Here is a 20760-nt window from a genome sequence, read left to right as displayed (position 1 = left end):
GTCCCAGTGAACTTAGCACTTCGGAGGAGACATGAACAGGATTGCAGTGTTGTGACTTCCCCTGAATCTCAGAGGTCAAGGTTTCAGCCATGACTAGGTATGCAAAGGAAGACTGAACACTTCCATTTATAACAATCACCCCTAAAATTACCGTTACATAAGCTTCATAGGATGAGATGCTGACTGGTTTAAGAGGCTGAGAGGTGAAGTCCCAACAGCTCACTCATATGAATGTTAGAAGTCTTCCCACCAAGTTAAGCCCCACACTGTTGTACGAAGTATTGCAGTCTACATTTTATTTTACTCTATAAAAACAGGACAGTGATAACTGGCACATATGTTATCACTATCTTTTAAAGTCAATGCTGTGGAGAGTCAATAAATAAGCTTAAGGAGTTAAGATACAGAAATATTTTGTCCCGGTACTCGTGAACTCACGAGATTTTCTTTAAGTGAATCTTCTGCCTGGAGAACTAAGGTATCAACCATCTGAGGTTCAAGTGGAAAAACAGACTTCTTTCACCCATCTGCTTTGATTTTGAGGTTTCCAGATTCTATTTACACCAGGCCTTACCTCATTAGCAGAATTAAAACAGATCTTTTCATTACTATTTAACAGCAAGCAATTCAGTTTCAATAAATTGTATGTATATCCATTGTTCACTGTTATTCTTGAAAAATTAACTTTGTAGGCATGTCTTTAAATTTTTCAGAACAAGTAACACAGTCCAAAGAGTGAAAAAAGTAGCATGGGATCAATTCCATGATCAGAAGTGAACACTTTTTTGTCGTGGTCTTCCCATACATGCCACGCTTCATAAACATAATTATACTAATGCTCTGTGACCAACTGATTTGGCCTACCACTTTTATAAAGAAGATATAGTTCTTCCACGGCATTAATGGGAGAAAAAGTGTAATCTTAAACGTGGTGGATCAGGATAACAAATAGCTTGAGTTTCAGAAAGTCAGCCCAAACCAATCGTCATGGTATCCCCCGTTGTTCTTCATGGGAATGATGATGGAAGGTAAAGGTGACAGCAGCATCCCAGGCAGCCTTGAGGACTGTGTCCTGGAGTCCACGTTTTTCAGCACAGTGATTCCACTGGGATAAGTCAGAAGTGCAGTCAGACCCTTCTGGAGGTGGCCTGACTTGATGGCCATTCACACAGCGACGACACTTGATCCTGCAACGAAGAGTGCATTGTGCTAACAAGGGCCAGAGCCTCTACGTAACTTTCTGCGGGCTTTCATTGTCTGAGCTTAAAGGGCTTGCAATCTTGAAGACACTACTGTTTGCAAAGACTGTATCATTTAGAAGCATGCTCTATTTTACTTACTGATGAAAAAAGTTTAGGCAGAAATCAGTGCGTGTACCAGAAATTGGGATTAAAACATTTGCTTCGCACCTCTTCCCAAAGTAAAGTTATGATATTCAAACCTTCAGTCAAGCACACAAACTAATAATCTCTTAAGAGGGTTTAGAGCCCTAGGATAATTTATTTAAGATTGCTTTTACCTGTCTTTCATCTCAACGTCCCAGGATGGGTTACAACCATATAGCCACACACTAATGTCCTATGAAGCAATTTAACCCAAACCCAAAAATGAACACTTCCAATCAGCATGAGTAGCAGGCAAACTGGGGTCACACCAGTATATGTTTCTATAGGGGCCTACTCATAGAGTCCAACAGACAGGCACATTTGTGTACTGCAAGGCTTGAGGCATACAGCTCACAATACCATTAACCTACACAAATGCTAAGGGCAATACGTGATCACGTAGGACATGGTGGGCTGATGTGATCCTAATCTATTGCTGCATATACAGACTGAACATGGGGATAATTTTTCTTACTTGTTCTGGATAAACATACCACACAAAAGCCTTCATTTGTGTCCCCCAACACATTACCCACAGTTCTTCCAATACTAACTTGTCATGGGTATCACTTGTGGTGGTCTCGTTGAGTGTGAAAAGTTCCTTCAGTTCACCGAGAGAGAAGTGTCTTTCCACATCCTGCTCCTCATCTACGACGCAGCTGCTGAGAGCCTTCTTGTGGGTCTGCCGCTGAAAGATCTTTTCCTCAATTGTCCCTGTCTAAAAGGATACAAAATTAAGGCTGGTGCTGGGTTTTTGGAAAGGCCAGAGAATCCTTATAAGCGTTACATGTTCTTTAGCCAGAACCTGATTTCCACATTCCACTTGCCATGCACTCCCAATCAAGGGTGAAGAATGGTGCCATCCATTCCTCATATTGTTCCCTTCTCAAAAAATTGCCCTCTGGGCACCAATCCTGTAGAGCAGGCTTCGTCAACCTCGGCCCTCCAGGTGCTTTTGGCCTACAACTCCAATGATCCCTAGATAGCTTGTTCAGCATGTAAATAAGGAATGAAGCTCTGAAATTTGGCCAAAGACTTCACATCTGTAGGGTGCTTAACTGTTAAATGGGGTGTTTTATGTTAGCCAGTTACGTTATTTTTATTCTGTTTCAAAAGACCAGGATAGATAATCCAAAAGCAGCTGTGGCTTCAGTTTTCAGGCAACAATGGAAAACCATTGGCCTTAACCTTTAAGCCTGATGGGGATATGCCTCTAAACAAAGAGATTTACGTCTGGGACATCTTCCTTTTCCTATGTCCTGATGAACCTTTAGTTCGCTTTACATCACTGCACATGTCCAGTATCATAACAGATTGGTAAAAAACCAGGCTCCACTGTAGTCCGTTCAAAACGTTTATGTTTTTTCATGCCATGACACCAGCTACCCTTGTGCAACTGGAAATCAGACACCTGTTACAAGAGTAGTTCGGATTTGATATCCCGCTTTATCACTACCCTAAGGAGTCTCAAAGCGGGTAACAATCTGCTTTCCCTTCCTCCCCCACATCAAACACTCTGTGAGATGAGTGAGGCTGAGAGACTTCAGAGACGTGTAACTAGCTCAAGGTCACCCAGCAGCTGCATGTGGAGGAGCGGAGACGCAAACCCGGTTCACCAGATTACGAGTCCACCGCTCTTAACCACTACACCACACTGGCTCTCAAACTTGTTTCTTTTTGCAACAGACTCAAGCTTTGCCATCTGTACTCTGCAATGAAGACAGTCACAAGCAGGGTTGGAATCTAAGCCTTACCGAAAGTAATCGATAGATATAGCAAGTCTTCTTCTGGCCATCTCTCCAGACACGGGCCATGGCTTGTTCGTCATTGGCTGGGTTCCAGTCTGGGTCAAACATCACAAGTCTGTTTGCTCCAATCAAATTTAAGCCACAACCACCTGCTTTGCTGCTCAGCATAAAAATGAATTCAGGGTTCTGGGGGACCAGAGAAACTCAAGTTAGGTGCCCAGCACAAATGACACTGCTGACTCAGTAGGTTATTTCTGCAAAAACACACTTCAAATTATCCTGTTATCTTGTATGCAAAATGAATGAACACGAACGTTGGTTAATAGACTACTCTTTCTTCCTTTCAGTCTAAAGATACTGGGTTCTTCCAACTTTGTAGTGAAGAACATCACAAGCCATTGCCCTACAAATATATATACAGCCAAAGATTATCGGTACTACTTGTTTGTGAATTCTCCAACCAGTAATATGTACATGAAAGCTTATAATTAGAAGACTTAGTAACATTGATGGAAAACCAGAGGCACAAATCTAGACAGGGCGATAATGCAGCATCCATCCTAACTCCACATCAACCTCCTCTCTTCCTGTTCTAACCATGCTGGGTTTTCTTGACCCCTAGACACCAGCTAAAAAAGATTCCCAACTGGAGAAGTGATCATGCACCAAAGCACATGTCTGTATCACATCACTGGATTTGTGTAACAGCCATGAACGCTCATTGGAAAGTCATGCTGAAAATATTTTCCTATTGCAAGTATACCTCTATTTCAAGCAGGAGTACATATTTTGGCTGTAACTGGCATTAAAATGCAGGAGGCCAACGAGGCTTTTTTACTGGAAGACTATATTGTAACCACTTCTGCCCTGTTTTGTAGGAAGGGTGGAACTAGATAGGGTGGAACTTGAGCCTGGAAGTTTCACTTACAGAAATGCTGTTGAAACGCTCCACTATCTTTGCTCTCTTTTTAATGGACATGGTGCCATCCAGACGGACATACAAGTACCTGACAGACACAAAAAGAGGGCAAAATTAAGATCCTAATACCAATATATCCCTGAAATAGCTGCAATTTCACCCCTTACACATGGGATAGTTCTACAAGTGAATTTAATATCAGGAAAAAATTAAGGCCATTATGGGGGAGGAGAGTTTTAGAATAGTTTTATGGAGACATCAGGCCAAGCCTGACCCATCATTCCCAAGGAAGACTTCCTCTTAGGTTCTCTCTCACACACTCACAACGTCTCAGTCATTATACCTTCTAGCTATGCAGAGTTTCTCAAAGAGATCCAGTGTCTGAGTATAATTAGAAACTAGGACTACTTTGTCATTACTGGTGCTCCTCGTAACTGCCAAAATGTAGTCCAAAACCAGCATCTTTCCTGAAGGAAAAAAATAATCAATGAATACAAACGCTATAAAACCTGGAACCTCCAACCCAATGCCCACAGATGCAACAGGCTTTCCTTGGAAACCAAGGACAACACAGTGCCCGTGGGTTCCAGGCTGGTGAACCTTGTGAATTTTTAAATAAATTGCAGGCACTTCTCTTGCCCTTGGAGGGGCTCTTTTGACTGTGGGTGGGTGGGCTGCTCAAGTGTGTGTGTGATTGAGAGATGCACCAGGGCAGAAAGAGAGGATACTGGGGGATGCTCTCTGCTATTAGACAACAACAACATCATTGATGGGGCAGGGGGAGGAATCGATACTGTGTGAATTCCAGGGGACAGCAAATGACTTGACTTCCCATGACAAGCATGAGATTGTCCAGGAGCAGCAATGACTATTTGCTCTTCGATTTTGTGTTATGCCATGCCCCCTTGGCAGCCGTTTTGCAACTCGTGCCCACAACACTCTCTCAACAGATCCCCATTGGGGAGGTTGGCGACCTCTGCTATAAACAGTGCTGAGAAATCAATCCCCAATATAATCTCTCACACAGATATACAGATACGTTTTTGCAGCAACATTTACCTGAGAGCTGAGGTTCCACAGACTTGGTGCTATAGCCAGAAGGAAATAACTGCAGAGCACCCACAAACCCCTCCTCTTCCTCCACACACTTCTCATAGATCAGGGCAGGATCTAGAGAAAAGTTATCAAGAATCACTGCACAGAACTGGAGTCGACACACTTTTATGTAGAGTAGGGGTGGGGGAACTTGTGGCCTTCCAGATGTTGCTTAGCTACAACTCCCATCAACCGCGATCATTGACTGTGTTGCCCGGGGGTTAATGGGAGGAGCCAAACAACACCTGGGGGGCCACAGGTTTCCCACCCTTGATTTAAGGGGCTTCTCTGACAATAAATTACCATACACTGTATATATTCCTTTTCGCACATCAAGTGTTCCTCGGTCCACAAGTAACCTTCTGAATGTAGCTCATAATTGCTTGCTTGTTCCATAACTAAGCAGTGTTTTGAACCTGTAATCATCTGCATTCATCCAGACCCAACAGCATCTTCTGTCCCACACTGGCCCATATACACTGCTAGCTTATCTAGTTCTCTTTCCATTTAAGTATACCTTGATTTCCCATAAGAAACCCAAACTATCTGCTCCCAATTTCAAAAATAGCACAACCAAGCATTTAAACCATGAGCATGCATAGTAGGGATTTTAAACCCATAGTCACATTATGCAATAGATTAAAAATGTGTACATTAATTATGAGATTGCTAAGATTCAAAATTAAAGATTACATTTTTAAAAACCAGCTAAAACCCAAGAGGGTGTGGAGAGGCAAGGCACATGTTTGCATAGCTGCAAGGTCCTGTAAGAAAGATGCCTGTATCCCAATGTACCGTATTTTTCGTTCTATAGGACGCACATTTCCCCCTCCAAAAATTAAGGGAAAATGTGTGTGCATCCTATAGAGCGAATGCAGGCTGCGCCGCTAAGCCCAAAGCCAGAACAGGAAGACGGAGCACTGCGGAGCGCTCCGTCTCGCTGCTCTAGCTTGGGGACGGCTGCGCGCACAGCCTCTCCAGGGCAGCGGGGTGCCTTCACCCCGCTGTCCTACAGAAGCTAGCAAGGCTGTTCCCAAGCCAGAACAGTGAGACGGAGGGCTTCGTCTCACTGCTCTAGCTTGGAGGTGGCTGCGCGCAAAGCCTCTGCAGGGCAGCGGGGCGCTGCGCTCCAAAGGCTTCAGGGATCTTTGAGGCTGCCGGTGGGGGGAAGCGCTGCCAGCCCCACAAGCTCTGGTGAATGTAATAATAATAATAATAATAATAATAACAATAATAATAATAATAATAAATTATTTATATCCCGCCCTCCCCAGCCAAAGCCGGGCTCAGAGCGGCTAACAACAGTAAAATGATACAACATTCTAAAATCATTTCAGTATAAAATCAGTTGTATGCAACTAGGGCAGCAAGGACTTGGTTGGCCCCAAAATGGAAGCCACAGGAATTGCCAGCGAAAGAAGAGGGGCAGATGAAGATGACGGAATGTGCAGAACTGGCAAAGCTGACAGCTTGTACCTTTGTACCTTGAACACACCTTGTTTTAGAGGGGGAGAACAAGAAAAAAAAAATTCAATGGAGTGAATAATACAGTATTATTCAGGCACAAGAAGGCCAGTCACCAGCCCAAGCAAACTCGAGTCCAGAAGAGGGCACCAGAGTCTCAAACTTTAAACGTGGAAATTCTTTACATGGGACAAACATCTGCCTATCCCCACTTAGAGGATAAAGCAAAATGCAGGGGCTTGTGAAAAACCAGTAAAAACAAAAGAAGGCACGTGCTCCAGTTTAGACAACTGTGCTTTTCCTCAGGGCGGAAAAAGCATTTAGTTTATAAATTGCGGAGTTCCAAGAGGGGAGGTCAGGGGTGGCTTAAATGACTGAGAGTGACAACATACAAAAATACTTCCAGTCCTTTAGAAAAGCATGCTTCTATTACGCTTGCACAGAAGTTGAAGCATAATAATGCAGCAACTTCACTTTCTCCAACAAGGAAATCAGAGACTGTGAACTGAGTTTTTTCTATTCCTCAGACCCAAAATGCCCATACCCTTAACACAGTGAGCCAAGATTATGAACCCTATTTTGTTTCGATACCTACAAAACATAATTTATTCTTTTTAACTGCCATGCAGCATCACTTCTCTGGAATTTAGCCTTAGCAGCAGTGTTTGACACTCCCATTGTTCTGGGCACATTTTGTGACAGGGAATTTCATTAGTGTGAGCAGTTTCTGAGTTCTGGGCGCAGTATTGCGCCTAAGATTTCAAAGTAAAAGTATACAGTGGAAGGAAAGGAGGACCTTTTTCTGCCTCTCCACTTCCAGGTACTCTCTGAAGATTGGAGAAGAGACCCTCTTAAGAGGTCAGGGGAAGGACTAGACCGTGTGAAGAATGAACATAATATTTTAGCTGCAGTTCATTCATTTTCAGCTTTGTATTCTTGTTATAAAAAAGTATGCCTAGACATTCTGTTGTTGTGCCCATAACCTAGGTTTAAGGCGCTATTTAGCTCCTTGTTTTCATATATCTCAGTTTTTAACACTGCTTAGCAGAAGTGTTTTAAAAACACCATCTTAATGACCAGGGCTCTAGTACACAAGAACACTTCAGCTTCAGGTTGAAAACCATTCAACAGAGATTTATCTTGTTTCTGACTTTCTGTTCCATGTTCTGGGTCCTTGGCACAGGGCATTGTATACATAAACTGACAGGATGACTTACGATTACAGAGTTTCTTCAGTGATGTGATGGAGGAAAGGGATGAAACACTCATGTTCCCTTCCTTCAGTTCCTCAGCGGGCTTTGCTTGCTTGAGGAAGCGTTTGTACAGGTCTGCCTGAAGGGGAGTCAGCCTGAGGTGAAACAAGACATCAATCATGTTCCAATCACTGAACAGATGACCATTACAAAAATCCCATCTTATCCAATCCATGTTGGAATTGCTTAGGTTAGCTCCCAAATGAACATTTAATGCAAAATAACTCAGAATTTTCCAAAGGGTATAACCTACTTGAGCTACTGAATTCCCCTCGTTGCAAACTCAGAAGGAAACTTGGTGTACAAGAGGAGCTAAATTGTCACTGACTTTGGTGGACCTGGGCAATACCCTAGTCTTAAAAAAAAGCCATTCTCCAGAGTCTGGTTTTTCTTCTTCTTTTAATTCATTCGCATAATTCACAAACTGGTCTTTAAATTGGACTCTTACTAATAATAAAGCTCCATTTCCCACAGTCTCAAAGCTGCCGAGCTAAGATCACTGTGAAAAGTACAGTGGTACCTCGGGTTAAGTACGTAATTTGATCTAGAGGTCTTTTCTTAACCTGAAACTGTTCTTAACTTAAAGCACCACTTTAGCTAATGGGGGCTCCTGCTGCTGCTGCTGTGCTGCCGGAGCACAATTTCTGTTCTCATCCTGAAGCAAAGTTCTTAACCCAAGGTAATATTTCTGAGTTAGCGGAGTCTGTAACCTGAAGCGTATGTAACCTGAAATGCATGTAACCCGATGTACCACTGTACAAATATCTAGAGATGGCAGCATTAACTTTCACTTTTATGCTATTAACTCTGCCAGCATGCTCAAACCAGAACAAAAGACTGCAAGTCAGAATACTGCATTCTCAGTGATCTACACCCTAACTTTGAAAAATTATTTCCCCCAGAATCTCTCAGAACATCAGTGACATTCCAAAGAGTAAACTATCAAGCAGGAAGGCACTGGTGGGTGGCTGTTTCATCACATCTTTCATAAAGCTATTCCTACTATTAGAATACATGATTGTCTTAGGACATGGTATTCCTTACAGGGTCAGTGTTTTTCAACCTTGCTGCTAAGGAAAGACCTCCTGTCTACACAATTCGCTGCTCACCAAGTTTTGCTTGAAACCCAGTGCCTTAAGAGCATTATTTTTATTTGTTTTAAAATACATTTTATTAAGGTTCATAGAGAAAAATACTTTTTTTAAAAAAAAAACCATTATTTTTAAAGGTCCAACATCATCTAGCAGTTCATAGCTATTTGATGTGCAACAAATGAGTTGCACATTCTTTAAAACACACAAAAAATACTGAATGGCATTTAAAAACGTGATTGATTTTCCCGACTTCATTAATGCAGAACATTTTATAAAGGGTATGATTAGATTTGGATGAAAAGCAAAAAACAACAACACAAACCATTGTTGTAGCTAAGCAGAATAAGAAAGGCACTATTCTCTGACATCTAGATGAATGTGGTTCTTTCAGAATAGATTTGAGGCAAGCTCCATCACCGAATTAATTATGCTGACTTTTGTTTTTTACTTTGCCGGGGGGGGGGGGGGAATAGTATATATGTCAATAACTCAGTTTCTTCCTTTTCATCGAGAGGCAAGTTACCTAGGATCAGTGCACTTACATATTAAAATTAATTAAGCGCAACTTTTTAAAATATAGTGACTCCAACAAAGGAATTCATTGTGCTAATAAATAATTCCATTTAAGATGGAAGGTTAATTGGCTGTTACCGAAGGGGCAAAGGGAATATTCTGCCACAACACCCAGAGTAACACAGATCAGAATGTTTCTAATGACTCTTGCTTAGCAAGGCAAGAGTGAATCCACCGCATTTCTTGATTAAGTTTGAAAAGTCTGTGCTTTGCACTTGTATCTTGTACCTGCAGCACACCACCTGCTCTATTTTCACTGGAAGGTATTTGGAGAGAATATCTGAAGTCCTCCTTATAAGACACCTAGAAAGGAACAAAATAAATTAATTTTTTTAAAAAAAAAATTAAGGCTGTTAACAAGAATACCTAAGCTCATGACCATCTTTCAGATAACAGCTCTGCAGACTTTGATCAGCATGCATGAGCTCTGACAACAAGTACAGTGGTACCTCAGGTTACAGACTCTGCTAACCCAGAAATAGTGCTTCAGGTTAAGAACTTTGCTTCAGGATGAGAACAAAAATCGTGCTCTGACAGTGCGGCAGCAGCAGGAGGCCCCATTAGCTAAAGTGGTGCTTCAGGTTAAGAACAGTTTCAGGTTAAGAACGGACCTCTGGAACAAATTAAGTACTTAACCTGAGGTACCACTGTAAACATAACATCCATTTTAGTAAAAAAAAAAACCCAAACACAACCCACTTTCTTGCTCAGCCGATCAAAGCACTCAAGAGAGACAGTAGTGTCACAATGAGAAGAAAAAATTAATTTGGGGAGACTGGCTGTACATGACCCATAGCAATTGTTGGGTGATGACTTAAAGATGAATGGATTTGCACTTTCTGAGCTCTATCAGAGACTACTGGGATGAATTATGAGGAATAATGAACTGAGTCGTTTCCAGGGTCAAAGTAACTTTAACTGCCACAGCACAATCTGGGGAGTTAGAACTAGGGAAATAAAGTGCTCCTAGGATAAAAAAAGGGAAACTTGTGAACTTCACCTGTTGACGATGGTGATCAGCTCTTTAAGCCTCTCCTCTCCCTTGTGTCTTCCTGCTTCACTTGCATCGGCATCCCTGCCTTTCAGGATGGGAATTTCAAAGTGCTTTTTAAACTCCTGAGCTGTCCCTGTCCAAAAAAGCAAAACTTGATGATGAGGAATAGCCCTACCTTTCATTTTCTATATTCTGTTGCAAGTTTTAAATGCTATTAACTATTTCAAAGATGTCTTCCATTGCATTTCAAACTTTCTGATGCATGTAAATGTCTCTGAAGCCTACTAGGTTTAGACAACAGCTTTTTTTCTGGATCAGGCAGAACCTCATAATTCAGAAAGGCATGTGAAACTTTAGAAATAACCATTCCTTTGCCTTGGAAGCATCATCACTTATGCCTTCAAGTCCCACCTGCTCTCACTTAATGAGAGATCCAATTATTCAATACTTTCAAACATTGACAGAACCTTGGTCATTTAATAAGATGCTGAGGAAAGCAGACACAGAAGACATCTGGGCCAAAATTGAAAGGTAAGCATATGACATAGCTGGAAATACAGTCACTCTGTTCCCAAAAGGTTCCCTAGCAGACTCCCATGAGGTTGCTCACACTTTTTTGGAACTCCAAAGCTAACAGCACTTTGATTAGTCCACATCTTCCAATAAAATGATTCACCACTGTTCTGTGGAACAGCTACACTATAATAATGTGTGAAACACAGTGTGAGTGGCAATTTGATATACACTTGCAGCGCACAACCACACTTCCCCACACCTAGTCATTATGGTGGGGAACTTAGAAACTTGGGCTGCCAACTTCAGACTTAATATACTGCTGTTGCTGTTGTTTTAAAAAAGAAGTCCCTACCGAGGATGCCCGAGTTGACAAAATGTACTAGACTGAAGTATTCAAGGAGGTCATTCTGAATGGGAGTTCCTGAGATGAGCACTCGCCGCGCAGTTTTCAGGCTGTTCAGAGCTTGGTACGTTTGGTTATCTGAGTTCTTCAGCCTGTGACCCTGAAAAATGAAAGAGTAACAGGATGCATGCATATTTACCTTGCAGAATCAATATACCTATCTTATAAACCTGCAGACATGATTAAATCTAAGCACTGCAAAAGAAGAAATATACTAATAGGTGCATGTTCCTACTGCAACCCCCCCCCCCAGCCAGTGGTTCATTTAACTGCTAGTTATAAGACACCTGAAGAGCACTATGATGTCCTAGCAGCTAACTACTGGAAGCAATGACAAGTGCTAATAACTAATAAAAGGAGAAGGGATACATTGCAAAGGCTTCCGATGAAGCAAAGTAGTTATACAAGATTATGGGATGGGACTAAATCTAATATAGGTCCTCTGGGATTTTGGTAGCCCTTTAGAAAATATTGGAATAGACACACTAATTACAAAGAATATTCAGGCATTATAATTTGCAGAAAACACAGGGGGGGCGTGGGGATGAGCTCTTTTACTTTGCATGCAAAATGTCTCAGGTTCAGATCCCTGGCATCTCCCTCTTAAAGGATCCCAAGTATCTGAGCGAACTGCAAGACAATGGGAGCCAGGAGGAGAGAACAGGTGCTGTAAGCACCAAGCTGCTTCTTTGGCACAGGGATAGCAATGCTTAAAAATAATAATAATACTCTTGCACCAAGGGGAGTTTTGCCTTCTACTGCTAGTTACTGGGGAAGGGGTTCTATTTGCATCAGGATAACAGGTGGGGAAGGAAAGGTTGAAATTCACTGCTCTCTGCCTTATGGTTTTGATGCACCAGTATCATCCCCCATCCATTTTAAATGTTAAGAACCGGTGGTGTGGTTGCTAACCATGCAGTCACAGAAAATTTGGGTTTAGCCCTCAGCTGCACTTAGTGTAGGGGCAAACCTTCCTGCATGTTGCCAATTAAGTGGCTAGAAATTCCTGCCCAGGCTCACCACTGAAGCTGAGTGACATCAGCCAAATTTTGACTCCATGGGCGATCGATCACTCGCTAACGAGAATACCAGCTGCTTTCCACTTACCTCATCACATATGACCAACCCAACACTCCCTTTCTGGAGGACTTCAGCATGAAGTCGGAATGTTTCGTAGGAAATTATCAGGATCGGGGATGGGACTCTTAGGCCTCGCTGGTTCATAAACCCAGCTATTAGGAAAAATAAAAACAGCAAAAGAAAAATAAGTGAGGTGTATTTGGAAGCCAAGGGGAGACAGCGTAAGCTTTAGGAATAAGCAGTTTTGCAAAACTGTGCATCCCACATTTACCTCTACACTTACTTTTTGTGTTCTGCTATATTGCAACAAAGTGTTTTTTACATCCAAAACATCACAATGCATTATTTCCTTCATCTCCAGTACTCAAAGTGGCTCAAGAGATCCATGGCAGAGCTGGAAGAGTCTAGGTCATCCAGGTCCCACAAGCTACTGACCCAAGTTCTCTTACTAGGTCCTCCATGTACCTGTCTCTAGTCCTTTGCTAGCTCTGCTGTTTTTACCCTCTGTTCACAACTGTAGAAACCATTTATCAAATTCCTCAGCATGAATCTTTTAATTAAAGCCTGCCAAGAATGTGATGATTGTCGCAGCTGAGTATGAGGGAATACAGCTTATGTAGTAGTGTTCTTGCTTTACAGCAAATCATTTTCTTTCTTTTTTAAAAGCACATATTGTGAAGCCTTCATACCTAGCTTCCTGTCTATATCCTCCTTGGAGCCTCCATCGATAGCCAGTGGCTGAATCCTTCCTCCAAGCCATTTACCCACTTCATTGTACCAGTTCTTCACCAGGCTGGAAGGTGAGACCACAACGGCCTTGTCGATCTCAGGCTTGCAATCTGGACTTTGGCGCAAGAGCGTCCACATCAGAGTGATGCACTGCAAGGTCTTGCCCAGACCCATCTCATCTGCCATAATGCAGCCATGACTTCCAGGGATGCGGCGGCCTGTCACACACTCCCACAGGAACTTCACCCCCTGCACGAAAAGTGTTTCCCTTGTATTAGAATAGACTTGCAGGACGAAAAGTGATATTGTGCATGAAGCAGCACCTGCGCAAATTGCAACTGGATGCACAGGAAGCTATTGGTATTCAATACCGATTAAAACATTGCTCTCGAAACAGAAGAGCTTGGGAAACTGGAGAGACACAAAGATTTGCTCAGAAATGCACAGGTTCCAACGACAGCCAATAGTGTCACAGCTCATAGTGCAGGGAATTGCCATTTTAGCCTGGCCTTTGAAGCACAGGGAAAGATGGTTGCAGCCACTCAGCTAGAAGCAGCAGACACAGAAGCCTGCAGGAAAGGGGTGTGTGAAGTGTGCTAGCTACAGGAAAAGTAAGCAGGTGGACGTGGGGTCCTTGGCCATTGCTGCACAGTGGCTCCCAGCATCTCTCAACAGCAGCAGCAAGAGAAGTCTCCCCTCCCCTGCTTCAGAGCAGAGCAGGGACTTGCAGGCTCGACCCTACATAGAGGAGGTGCTTCAGGGCCCTTAGCCACACAGTTATCAAGCAATCCCCTAGCTTTCCTCCCAATATTGAAGCTGGGAGGCGTCATTAGGCACCTGCTCAACAACCCTCCTACACACCTTCAAGTTTAGGAATGCTCTTCACACTTGCCAGAGAACCACTCTCTAGAGTGTAAGAAAATGCTGGAACCTGCCGATGGAGGCAATGCAGTGAAAAGTTCACAGCAGCATTACTGCTGCATTTGGTATCTCGCAAAACTTACCTCTCTCTGATGGGGTCGTAAGACACGGCTGAGAACAGGATCCACCACAACATGAACAGGCACTTTGTCCCTTCATGTAAGAAACAAAGGAGATATCAGAGCAGGCATAAAGGTCAAAGCACTATTTTGAAGGATATTCCCAAGGGGCACAAGGCCTGTTAATGCACCACTCTGCTTCATAAGACAGGGACTCCTACGACGTGGCTACTTTCACAGTCAAAACCAACTAGGCACAGTTGAAAGCCATAGCAAGATGTGCTTTGTCTCCCTGCAGAGGAAGTAATGCACAGTTATCTTATTACTGGGGGACACATAATTCAGTAATATGAGTAAGCAGTGATGAACACTCTGTGGTTTGTGTTTGATAAAGATATATTTGTAAGGATTTTACTGAACAGGGAACGATGCTTCATGTCCTTCTGAATCAATCATCCTCAACAATCTGGATAGTTTTCTTGTGTGAAACAAGAACACTTGTAACTGATCCACCACTGTGTGGGAGATGAATCAGCCTAATGACTGCAAAATGGCAATTGAATACTAAGTTTGCATGCCTCCTCTAAGATCTGTCAAAATATCAAGAGATACACAAACCAATGGTGAAATGGTGGAAGAGAACCTACTGGGTGTGGGGAGAGGGAAGGTCGGAAGGAAGCAACTCACTTGTCGATTTTCAGCTGGTCATGAGCAGTCAGAGGTGGAGGTTCGTAGAGCACCAGAGCTCCTTCTTCAAAAGGGTCATGGAGAGCATGCCTGAGTCCTGCACGCTTGATACCCAGAGCTCTAAAGCCCGGGGAACCTGAAAGATGACAAAGAAAAAGCAGCAAGCTGACTGTTTTCAGTAAACGCAGGACTGTCAAATATCCTATTACAGTGACAACACACTGACTTTTAGGGAAATTTAGCCCCAAGTATAAAGTGCTATGTGTGAGATGTAAGCTATAGAATAAACATGGCAGAGATATCTCATTAAGTCTGGTGTGCCACTGCTATTAGACTGAGACTATGCATGAAGGCAAGTAGCATGAAACAAAAAAAATGGTGTTCTACTCCCATTACAGAGCTTCTGAACTACAGCACCAGATCTCTATCGCCAAACCTGGCCTGAACAAAATGTAAAAATCCACACCTCATCAGAAAACACACACACACACACAGAGAGAGAGAGAGAGAGAGAGAGAGAGAGAGAGAGAGAGAGTGCCCTTAGTTAATAAAGGATAGTTAGACCAATACTTGAAGTGTAACTACAGTAATTATTCACAAGTTTTAGGTTAATGAATCAAGGAATGATTCATGAACCCATATATTTGGCACATAGCTTATGCTTGTATCATCAACTCAGTCTATGAATTTCCAGATACAACTAACCAGAAAAGAAAGCATTTTTGTCTATCTCCTCCCATTAACTGCAGGTGCATTTTGAAACTTGGTGGCAATTCATAAAATTCAAGAAGTTTGAGACCCAAAATTATAACTAAAATCTAGGGTTCTGTAAGCCTACATGACTTATAGACCTGTGTTATGCATATTTACTTGAAATAAGCCTCACTACATTCAAAGAAGCTTACTTTCAGGTAAACATGCATAGGAGGGCAGCCTAAATAAGCATGACAGCCCACCACTTAATAATTCAACATTTTTCATACTTTTTTTTCTTTTTTACACACAAAACTTCATTATTCTACACATTCAGAGTTAACAGATGGCGAAGTAAGACAATGTTAGGAGGGAAACCTCATGGATTTACCTGTGTAGTTTGGAATAGGAACTTTGAAAGGTTTTGACAAAATGCTGCGAATAAAGGCCTCCTGGGATTTAAAGTATAAAATATTCATTAGTTTAACATTAAAAATACCTTTCAAGCTAATCAGTAAGCAATAATGAACTTTATACTGAGATTGGAAGATTTGGCTTCCAACTAAATGTATTTAGCACTGAATGACAACAAGTATTTTCCACTATTGTTCCTGCACTCTGGAAAGCCCTGCCATTTAGGAAACATCATCTATCAGTTGCTTCAGAAGTCTTATAAAGATATCACTTTTTGCCCAGGCTATCCATGACCATCAGATTGGACCCTGTTATTACTAGAACTCTGTTTGTATGAAGGTTTTCTGTTTGTATGTTTGTATTTTTGTAAATGGTTTAAGAGAGTTTAAGTATCAATTGGTTTAGAAAATGTTTTAAATAATAATAAATATATTTAGAAACTTAATTGCATTTCATCTATTATTTTATTTATAAAACATTTGGGGAGTTCTTTGAACAAGTCATTTTTATTAGGCTCCTAAATAAAGAACAGATCATAAACAGTTTATTCTTTACAGGTCTCTCATATTATATTTCAAAGAGAACGTATATAAAAATCACTTTCTATACTATTTAACTGGGAAGAAGTTTCCCAAAGAATAATATAATATAATATTTTTTTATTTATACCCCGCCCTCCCCAGCCAAAGCCGGGCTCAGAGCGGCTTACAAGCAATAATAAAAACAAGATGAACGATTACAACTTAAAAACAAAAATAAAATACAACATTAAAATAATGGAACATTAAAATATTAAGATGTAGCCTCATCGCAGGAGGAGAAGGAAAAGAAAGAGAAAGGGAAAAAGAGAGAGAGAGAGAGAGAGGGAGGGAATCAAATTGGCTCCAAGCCAAAGGCCAGGCGGAACAACTCTGTCTTACAGGCCCTGCGGAAAGAAATCAGGTCCTGCAGGGCCCTGGTCTCATGAGGCAGAGCGTTCCACCAGACTGGAGCCAGAGTTGAAAAGGCCCTGGCTCTGGTTGAAGCCAATCTAACTTCTTTAGGGCCTGGGACCACTAGGGTGTTGTTACTTATGGTCCTTGAGGCTCTCCGTGGGGCATACCAGGAGAGGCGGTCCCGTAGGTATGAGGGTCCTAGGCCGTGAAGGGCTTTAAAGGTCAAAAGCAGCACCTTAAATCTGACCCTGTACTCCACCGGGAGCCAGTGCAGTTTGAAAAGCACTGGGTGAACATGCTCCCATGGCAGAGACCCCGTGAGGAGCCTCGCTGCAGCATTCTGTACCTGCTGGAGTTTCTGGGACAGCTTCAAGGGCAGCCCCGCATAGAGCGAATTACAGTAGTCAAGCCTGGAGATGAGCATCGCGTGGATCACTGTGGCCAGGTCGGGGCAGGAAAGGTAAGGGACCAACTGCTTGATGCGGCGAAGGTGGAAAAATGTCGCCTTGGCTGTTGCTGTAACTTGCGCCTCCATGGAAAGGGAGGCATCAAGGATTACACCCAAACTCTTAACGGAAGGCAATGGCACTAATTGGGCCCCCACAAGAGAAGGGAGTTGGTCCCTCATCCCCATGCCATCCCGACCTAGCCATAGGACCTCTGTCTTCGAAGGATTTAGTTTCAATCGGCTCCCACGAAACCATCCAGCCACAGCTTCCAAGCATCTGGTCAGTGTGTTCGGGGCCGAGTCAGTGTGGCCATCCATCAGCAGATAGAGCTGAGTGTCATCAGCATATTGGTGACAGCCCAGCCCAAAGCTCCGGATAATCTGGGCAAGGGGGCGCATAAAGATGTTAAAAAGCATCGGGGAGAGAATTGCGCCCTGCGGCACTCCACACACCAAGGAGTGGCGCGACGACATTTCCCTCCCTATTGCCACCCTCTGTCCCCGACCAGAGATAAAAGAGCACAACCAGTTACGGGCTATGCCCTGTATCCCCACGTCTGCAAGGCGGTGGTCCAGAAGATCATGATCGACCATGTCAAAGGCTGCTGACAAATCTAAAAGGATCAGCAATCCTGACCCGCCTCGATCCAGTTGTCTACGGAGATCATCTGTTAGGGCAACCAGAGCCGTCTCCGTCCCAAAACCAGGACGGAAACTGGACTGAAATGGATCTAATGCCGATGTTTCCTCCAGAAACTTACCAAGCTGTTCAGCAACCGCTCTCTCAATTACCTTACCCAGGTATGGAAGATTTGAAACTGGGCGGTAATTGGATAGGTCTAAGGGATCTAATGAAGTTTTTTTTAAGAGTGGACACACCACTGCTTCCTTCAATTCAAAGAGAAGTGTCATTTCTCTCTGTGAACCCAGTCCAAAACCACCAGGTTCTTATAGCTGGCTACAGACAGATAACACAGCATCTTTTTTCACAGCAGATTGCAAGGAAATCTGTGTGCTTAGGATCTTCTGGATCATAGCCTTTGTGCCTTTGCAAACTCACAGCTTCTCGTTCAGGTGGTGTGAGTTCATCCACAACCCAACCAATAAAAGAGCCATACTAGAAACTGCATTGTCTCCCACCCTCAGGAATAAGTTAATTGTGCAAAATTGCGTGAGAAAACATAAATAAATCACTTGCATGTTTACTGCCATCAAGGCAATGAGGCTGATTGGTTAACTGTGCCAAGGGCTTCCGGAAAGGTGACATATAACACTCCCTGTTATCGACTTTGCTGCCATGTTTCGGTCTCTTCCGAGTCTAGAAAAGATTAGAAATATTGCATTAGGATTGGAGAACCCAGGTATACATACAACAGTCATACTGCCTAAAACCATCCAGTTAGATTATTTGTGCATCTGAGCACTTCGTTTTTTAAAAATTGTTTTTCAATGAAGTGATGTTCACCATCAGTGCCGCAAACCTTCTTAAAAGCAAAAACAAAATGCAAACATTATTGGAAGGCTAATATGGTTTAAAATTGGGTTTGAAACATTGCCGAGGTTGGGACACACTGGATATAAAGAAGCATAAAGCAAAAAGAAGGCTATTGCAATTAGAGAACTTGTAATGGTAGTGTCTACTATATACGTCTCAAGGAAGGGAAGGATACAAATGTGGAATAATTTGTTCCCAATAGTTGCTAAAATAATTACTTTTTATTTATTTAGAAGAGAAAAAGACTACAGCTACAATCATATGCACACTTTCTTGGATGCAAGGTTCATGGAACTCAATGAGACTTACTTTCAAATAAACATATGTAAGATTTGGCTGCATTGAGTTGCGTGTTTAAAATTGTTTAAATATGAATTTCATTAGATAATCCTTAGGTTAACAAACATTTTCCACATGTAGATCAGCTAGAGGAACACACTCCAAGGTGCAAATATGCCAGCCACCACATAAAATGTAGCAGAACAACCAGCTTGAGGATGTCCCAGTGACTCCAACTCCTTGCAGTACACATCCATCATCATATAAGCAATACGCTTACCCACAAACAATCACAATAGCCAAATTGATGCATTATTACTATTATTATACTTGACCCACAATACAGTGCATATACTGAGGCCAACAGATAAGTCCCCCTAGTGAATTTATGGCCAAAGGTCAGTCACTACACAAGTGATACATCCATAGTGATAAATGAGAATATATGTGTGTAGTAAAGGAATGGAAAAGCTGATACAAAAAAGGTTTAACAATGCAGTCTCCTTGCTGAAGCTCAGCAGCTCTGGGTCTGGTCAGCATGTTCCATCATGGAAGGAAAGCGGGACACAAGTGTACAACAGAATGATTGACAGGATGCTCACAGTTTCAGGATGCCAGGTGTCATCTTCGTCAGAGCCATTCCCTTCTGGCTTCCTCTTGACCAGCTGACTAGGAGCCAGGCTTCTCCTCTGCAAAAAAGAGAAAGGAAAAAGGAGTGATAGATCAAGGCAACCTATTAAGAATCTGCATACTGTGGAAGTTGGCATTTTCAACAAACTACGGCTTTATCTGAAACACCTTTTGCCCGTTTGAATGATATAAACTTAGCCCAACAATGCCTATGGGAATTCCTCTGGCCCCCCACTCAGGGCCGGATTTAGGTTTGATGAGGCCCTAAGGTACTGAAGGCAATGGGGCCCTTTGTATGTCCAGCTGTCCTTTGTCAACAACAAATTGTCACTTTTTTTGTGTTGACTATATGGTAATTTATGGACCTAATAGGTGTCTAAAGCCATTTGCCACTGTTGCTGTATGTAGGTTTTATTTTATTTGAGGTTTTTTTTCATCTTATATTTTGGAAATGTACATCCAGGTTTTTTTCCCTTTAATTTTTTTTTGGGGGGGGACCCAATAGAGTGGGGCCCTAAGCTATAGCTTGTTTAGCTTATACGCAAATCCTGCACTACCTATGGGAAATTTTCTCAGCCCCCCACTCCCCGCTAGGCTTACCATTTCCTCTCAAGACGAGTTAATTTCCATCTGTGGGGAGCAACGGAGGAAAGAAGAACAGTGACCGAGGAGAAGGAAGGAAGGAAGGAAGGAAGGAAGGAAGGAAGGAAGGAAGGAAGGAAAGAAAGAAAGAAAGAAAGAAAGAAAGAAAGAAAGAAAGAAAGAAAGAAAGAAGGGCGGGGAGGGGGCGACCCTGAAGGCAACAGGAGGCAGCTGCTTGAACTGGGGAAGGGGCGAGAGGAGGCACAGTGGAAATGCCTTCCCTATGGGGAGGGGGCAGCGGCGAAGTCGGAGCCCTCGGGCAGTTGGGGAAAGGGAAGCGGGGGGGGGACCTGGTGGAAAAGGC

The 20760-nt window shown here is 42.7% G+C and overlaps 1 protein-coding gene across 1 annotated transcript; it reads right to left on the bottom strand.

The window, feature by feature from the left end:
* Window positions 1-281: 281 nt before the first annotated feature.
* On the bottom strand, window positions 282-20532 carry RAD54L (RAD54 like). Its single transcript, XM_083742381.1, has 18 exons — window positions 20415-20532; window positions 19787-19873; window positions 18609-18728; window positions 16005-16065; window positions 14921-15056; window positions 14258-14327; window positions 13214-13502; window positions 12552-12676; window positions 11394-11544; window positions 10532-10658; window positions 9760-9834; window positions 7829-7959; window positions 5112-5222; window positions 4396-4519; window positions 4062-4140; window positions 3140-3319; window positions 1940-2103; window positions 282-1187 (listed from the first exon to the last, which is right to left on the bottom strand). Exons 1-18 carry the CDS (start codon window positions 20415-20417, stop codon window positions 986-988), a joined length of 2235 nt encoding a protein of 744 aa, XP_083598507.1. The 5' UTR covers window positions 20418-20532; the 3' UTR covers window positions 282-985.
* Window positions 20533-20760: the final 228 nt, after the last annotated feature.

Source organism: Podarcis gaigeae, assembly GCF_964106915.1.
Source record: "Podarcis gaigeae genome assembly, chromosome: 6".
Lineage (NCBI taxonomy): Eukaryota > Metazoa > Chordata > Lepidosauria > Squamata > Lacertidae > Podarcis > Podarcis gaigeae.
The sequence above is the reverse complement of the archived record's forward strand: the minus strand, read 5'-3'. Positions and strand labels throughout refer to the sequence as shown.

What these genes read in the sequence shown, in the direction of transcription:
- RAD54L (XM_083742381.1), bottom strand. An exon ending in GCCTTGATGGCAGTAAACAT is followed by an intron (nt 16,066 to 18,608) that starts GCAAGTGATTTA and finishes TTTAAATCCCAG; the next exon opens with GAGGCCTTTATTCGCAGCAT. An exon ending in GGATATAGACAGGAAGCTAG is followed by an intron (nt 12,677 to 13,213) that starts GTATGAAGGCTT and finishes TTTTCCTAATAG; the next exon opens with CTGGGTTTATGAACCAGCGA.